The sequence below is a fragment of the Corapipo altera genome, unplaced genomic scaffold (genome assembly GCF_003945725.1).
Source record: "Corapipo altera isolate COAL_440 unplaced genomic scaffold, ASM394572v1 59, whole genome shotgun sequence".
In the NCBI taxonomy this organism is placed as follows: Eukaryota; Metazoa; Chordata; class Aves; order Passeriformes; family Pipridae; genus Corapipo; species Corapipo altera.
This window is the reverse complement of record NW_020884917.1, coordinates 6,126,311-6,132,310: the sequence shown is the minus strand read 5'-3', so window position 1 is coordinate 6,132,310 and position 6,000 is coordinate 6,126,311. Positions and strand designations below refer to the sequence as shown.

Below are 6,000 nucleotides of genomic sequence, written 5' to 3'. Positions count from 1 at the left end.
TGATCCATTTCTTTTGAAGATCCCTGTGTTCCTTTAACTAACTCTCTCAGGTTATTGCATGAAATAAGGAGTTCCTCTGGCAGTAGTGATCTGACAACAGCGAGGTGGTTGGGCATGTACTGGATGTAAGTGCCTGCCTTCCTTGATAACGGGGCTGTAGCACCAAATAGGAAAAATACAGCTGGTGGCTCTATTGCAAGAGAGTCCCAGTGGCTGTGGCAAAGTCAGGGTGAAGCATGCATTTCCACCAGCCAGCTATTTGCTGCCCCCTGCTTTTTCTTGTACTTTCCCTCATTTCAGAGCGCTGAAAAAATTCCTTGCAAAGACTTTACAGCAGATGGTCCCTTGGATAGCAGCCACCACACATCATACTCTTCCCTGAGAAAAATGTCATATTTTCTGACCCGAAAGAGAGAATTTTTAGGCCTTTGTCAATAGCAGTGTTCACGAATAAATCTCGTCTCACAGCTAGTACCGAAAGTTCATATTGTTCTGTTGTCCTTGTGATAAATACATGAATTTGTGTCAGGTCCTGTAGTGCAGACATATCTCTAATGAAAGAACAAAAAAACCACTTGCATGGACATGGGGTTGTGAATACCATTGTGAATACCACATAAGCGAAATTTCACTTTGGCTCTCCTCACAGCTGTCTGGCTGAGCAGTGCTGTGTTACCATTTCCATATCCCTGCTTCAGTTTGCCATTTTCCGTTGTAAAAGGTCTTCGCTATCCTTTCTTGGAACAGCCTTTTCAGGTGTTGCCCAGTGTAACAGATCCTTGCCTATAAGACAGAGTCATTATATCATAAGATGGGAGTGACTACTGATAAGTATCACCCATATCTGCAGGGTGGTGATGTTCCTGCATGCTGTCAAACACTGCAGGATCTGATTTCAAAAGAAGAGCAGTCTTTGTGCAGGTCCCCTATGGCTTTCTGTTGATGTGCATCCCACCTAGCGCAGTAGTAGGTGGCGGAGTCTTGCAGAGTTATTTTGCTCACTGTCAGGGTGCAGATAGATTTGCTGAGATCCTTCTCAATACTAAACTTCCCCTCATCCGACTGGTTTTCGAGGAAAATCCTGGAGGACATGTAGGCAACACGTTCTGGAGCTGCATTGGCCCTCTTTCGGTACCAGTGAATGAAAATGTTACTAAAATCAGAACTGGAGACGTGGCAGTTGATTAGCACTGTTCTGCCTTCTGGCTTTGTGATGGATATGGGGGTTTGATGCAAGTCTTGTGCAGAGCCACCTGTGGCAAAAAAAGAGAAAAATTAGAGGCATGAAGCTGAGATAAGAGAGCATACCCTTTGCCACCAGTGGAAGTGCAGGCAGCAGGATGAGCAGGGCACATACAGGAAAAAACAGCTGCCAGGAAGAAAGCGCTTAGCAACCACATTGTCACTGCTCTCCTTAAGGCTTTGTTACAGGGATAGGGTCAGGGCCAGCCTCTGGAGGGGGTGAAGCAGATCTGAGTGGCAGAAAACCATCCAATGAGGCTGTGCCAGCTGCAAGTGTGTTAAATAATGATGCACACGCCATTTCCTTTGGTTAACGCTTAAACCGAAGAGGAAAAAAAATCCAAACGCCACTCTTGTAACAAGAGAACTCACTACTGAGAAAAACTTTTTTTATCTTCTTTTTTTCCACAGAATTTTCAGAATTTCTGGAATTTTCTTGGATGATGAGTAGGGTCACCTTTTTTTTTATTCCTTTGCTTGTTTTAGTGTGATCCCTGTTCTCTGAGATGTATTCCCCACATAAGGTACTAGACAGAGATCAGCTTCATTTCTTAACTCTCTTACAGACTGAGCTGATGGAGACTCTAAGTGTAGGGTAATTTTTCATCCCAGGACAACACCTCTGAAAATCTTCTTCTAACAATTTATCCCATGACTATACCTCTGAAAATCTTCTTCTAACAATTAGTCCCATTCATTTTGAACCTAGAACATCAAATGTGATCCTGTAATATTGCTTCTACATGAAATCCCTGTCAACATTTGGAGTTACCCATTACAGCAAAGAAAACTCCAGTGTTTTCAAACTTTTACTGATGACTCCAGCAATTAAAAGAACATAAATATACATCAAAAGTATGCCTGACCCCCAAATATCTTCCATTACCTGGCCCTAATGCTGCTGGTTCTCACAGTACTGAAAAGGTGGGATTTCTCTCTGCTTACCAGGGCCACTGTCTTCACACTCAGGCTTTTCCCATGGTCTTGGTACCCTTACAGATTTTAGCAGGCAGGAATGTCTGTTTAGCTACCTAGCTTAAATGGTGATGTTTTGCGGTATAAATTTATATGACATCTACATCCCCTCAGAAGTCATGAGCTCAATTTCCTGTTCTTACATTCTCAAACAGGCAAGACAGCCTTTTTCAGAATATGCTTTCTATGCATCTCATGTAGTTTACTATCTGATTTTTTAATCAAAATAGTGAACACTCCCCAGGACAAATGCAGCACATGGGCCTAAGTATTTTTATATCAGCTGGCATTAATCAGGCAAACCAGAATCTCTTTAAAAAAAAAGTCAATACGGAGATCTGGAAACCTGCTCATGAACAGTCCTCTTCCACAGCTATCTCCCATCTCTGCTGCTAACTCATCCATTGTACATCCAAATGTGTGACAGTTTACTGATACTAGTGCTCTTGGGGTTCTCTTTTTTTAAAGCAGAAATCAGTTGCAAGATATAATTTTCCCAGCACCGCAGAGTAATTCCCACACCTCCACACTTCCTATTTCTGCCCCCAAAATTGATTTGAGTTTTACACCAAAAGTCCAAGGAATCTTCTTACATGTCTCAGTAGGATTTCAAACACACTCAAGTAACTGGAGACAGTCTACACACAGATATTTGTTTTCAGTCTTGCTTTACTCCTAATCAGCTTCTTATGAGCACAAGACTTTCTGCTAAGGAAAGCAACAAACCAACCATTTAAAACAAAAACAAACCAAACCAAACCATAAAAAAATTTACTCTTTCTTCTTGCAAACTCCAAATTCTAGTAGGGGCTTCTGTCATATATGATATAAAATCATATAATGTATGGACCTTCACACACAACTCATAGTGTTGAATGACCTATTAGGCACAAGTCTGTCAACAAGCAAGTCTGACTTTGAATAACTTAATCCAGCTCATTGTTGAGAACCAGCACATGGTTTGATGAGAACATTTGAGCCTTTTTTGAGACATAAAGGCTCTAGAACAGGTGGGACTGAATTCAGTGTTGGTAGTTGGTCTAAGTTTAGCTTGGAAATTTTAAGTCAACAATTTCATAATACTTTCTGCATTGATACATCTGATAGGTGTATCACAGGAACTATGAAGAAAATGTAAAAGCATTCAAATGCACAGTAATCAATTACAGTGACTAGTAAAAATTTAGGTAGCAAGGATTGCCTTCCAACAGCCTTTTTATAGATACTTCTATCTTGATAAAATATTTACCTTCAGGGCTGGATTCTTTCTCTGCTCAAAACTTGTTGGGGCGACATGAAAATCACGTCAGCTGCCTTTCACCAAGGCAGTCAAGATGGGGAGATGTGCATTGCAAGGAAGGAACTGTAAAGAAATGCATGAGTGCATTCATCAAATTTTAAGAGACTTTACACCTATCTGGAACACCACCACCATCTCACGTAAGTAAGGAATATACTCCACACCTCAGTCACCCCACCCCATTGCTCTCTGCTGCATTGGAGACACCTGAATGTAGGCTCCCACATTCCCTAGTTCTTCGACTGTGTCTTTCTCCCTTCCTCCCTTCCTTCCTTCCTTTCTTCCTTTCTTTCTTTCTTTGTTCCTTCCTTCCTTTCTCCCTTTCTCTCTTTCTCTTTCTCTCCTTCTCTCTTTCTCTCTCTTTCTCTCTCTTTCTCTCTCTTTCTCTCTCTTTCTCTCTCTCTTTCCTTCTCTCTTTCTTTCTTTCTCTTCGTCCTTTCAATTATATGTATCTGCTACCATTCAGGTCAATACTCAAGACACGACTGACTTCAGCAGAGCCAGCCCAGCCCTTTTCTCAGACCATGAAACAGCCAAGGTGCAGGGAGAGCACCATCTGGAGTTGAACCAAATAGGAGAGCATTGTGCCTGTCTTCTGGTTTACTACAAATGCTACCGAGGTAAGGGGCTCTTCCTCTTATTTCTGCTTGGCTTTGGCTGACTCGTTCACCTTGCAAAGTGCTGAGGACTGTCACCGATGGCAAGTCAGAAAACAGTCTTCAGAAGGGACTCTACCTCCCCTCTGTCATGGGTTGAGATTGCCCCCCCTGGGAGCTGGGGGGCTCAGAGGTGCCAGGGGGGTGCCAGGGCAGTATTCCCTGGAGAGCCAATCACCACCCGTCTTGTTCGCTCCTGCTGAAAAATCATATAAACACAACCGGCGGAAGTTGTTGGCAATCGGTTTGTCTGTCTGCTGCTCTGTGTGTGTAGGTGAGAGAAGGCCCGGGGGTGGCAGGGCCCCTTCTTTCCCCTCCAGGGGAAAGGGGGGCCCTGTGGCCCTCAGTTCTGGCTAAGCCAGGGTTGGAGTCAGCATTGGAGTGAGTGTGTGTTTGTGAGGAAAGAGACTCACAACATAAGGTAAGTGGGAGAGAGAGAGGCAGGCCTTGCAGCCAAACCCTCTTCCTCCCCCCCACCCCTTTTGCAGTTAGGCTGTAGAGGGGAGCTTCTCCTTTCCCTCTCACTTTAAAGTGGAGGGGAGCCTCAGCATTGGAGCCAAAGCGGATGGGCTAAATGCAGCTTGGTGCCAGGGAGATAACCCCAGGTGAAATTGGAGACGGACCAGAGAGAGGCCCAGAGGATGTCCCACTGTGATTTAAATGCAGGACAGCCGAAAACACGGAGGAGGAATGGAGATTCCAAGACTCGTACTGTGATAAGCTGAACTATAGCAGCACAGAACCAAGGTATGAGAGAGAGAGGATGACACAGCAGAGATGGCACGGAACCAAGGAGAAAGGACTCAGAGCTATCTTCTTGGACGTCATGAGGAAGAAAGGACTTCAGCAAACAGCTGGAGGTTGGTGGGGCAAGTGTTTGGGTTCCCCGAACACTCTCATGAGAGAGAGACTGGGTACCTATCAGCCCTGAAGGGTTTTGCCTGGACAGAATTGAAGGAGAAGATTAAAAGGACTGATAGAAGTGTATAATATTATATATATAGTTGCTTTTAGCTTGTATAGTATTTATTTGTGTAAAACAAATGTATATATACTTCCCCTTTCCCCTATAGAAGCCTCTTGCCTGCAAGTTTCTCTTTGGTGTTGAGATAAATTGTGGGAAGGGATGGGGGAAGCCTGGAAATTGGATTTTGGATTTTTGTGGTGGCTCAAACCACCACACCCTCAGAAGTGAAAATCTCATTACCAATTCAAAGTTTGTGAAAAGTAGCTATTAGAAGTGCAACTATTTCATGTTCGATGCAAGTGCATCAAAACAACTGTTTATTGTTTCATGATGTAGCACTTGGCTTACATAGCTATTAGATCTTTAAAGAAATTTTGCTGGTTTCCTGTATGAATAGCAAAAGAGTCGAAAGTGGAGGCCTGTTGCAACTGGAAACATTATTGCTTTCTGAGTGGGATGAAAAAAAAGCCCCAAACCACTTATGTAAGTTTATTTTGTAAGACTACAAAAACCTGTAGGATCAACAGCAGTGCTGCATAAGTCCAGGGCTTGTGCATCACTGGTTCTGGAGACATACATGCTAGAATTTTCTTACCTTGACCACTCGTTCCATGTGAGGTGTAAGAGGCAGCATAGGCTGGAAAAAGATGGACTGCTCTAGTAAAGATCCTGGTCTACCCTTTGGCTCTTTTTGGTTTATGTAGATGAACACAGGGTACACCTGGGAATGGAGTCCTCTGCAATTCAGCATCTGAAAAACATCCACCCTCTGATGCAAAGAATGATTTTTTTCTTTAAATATTTGCTTTATAAACTAATATGCAATAAAGTACTGAATGCTTTGTTCAGAAAGTCTAAAT

At 43.1% G+C, this 6,000-nt stretch overlaps 1 gene segment (V, D, J or C); it reads right to left on the bottom strand.

Annotated features, from left to right (window-relative positions):
* Positions 1-165: 165 nt before the first annotated feature.
* LOC113953152 lies at positions 166-1,423 on the bottom strand. The segment is given in 2 exon segments: positions 166-1,253; positions 1,358-1,423. Coding segments are annotated over 2 exon segments (423 nt in total).
* Positions 1,424-6,000: the final 4,577 nt, after the last annotated feature.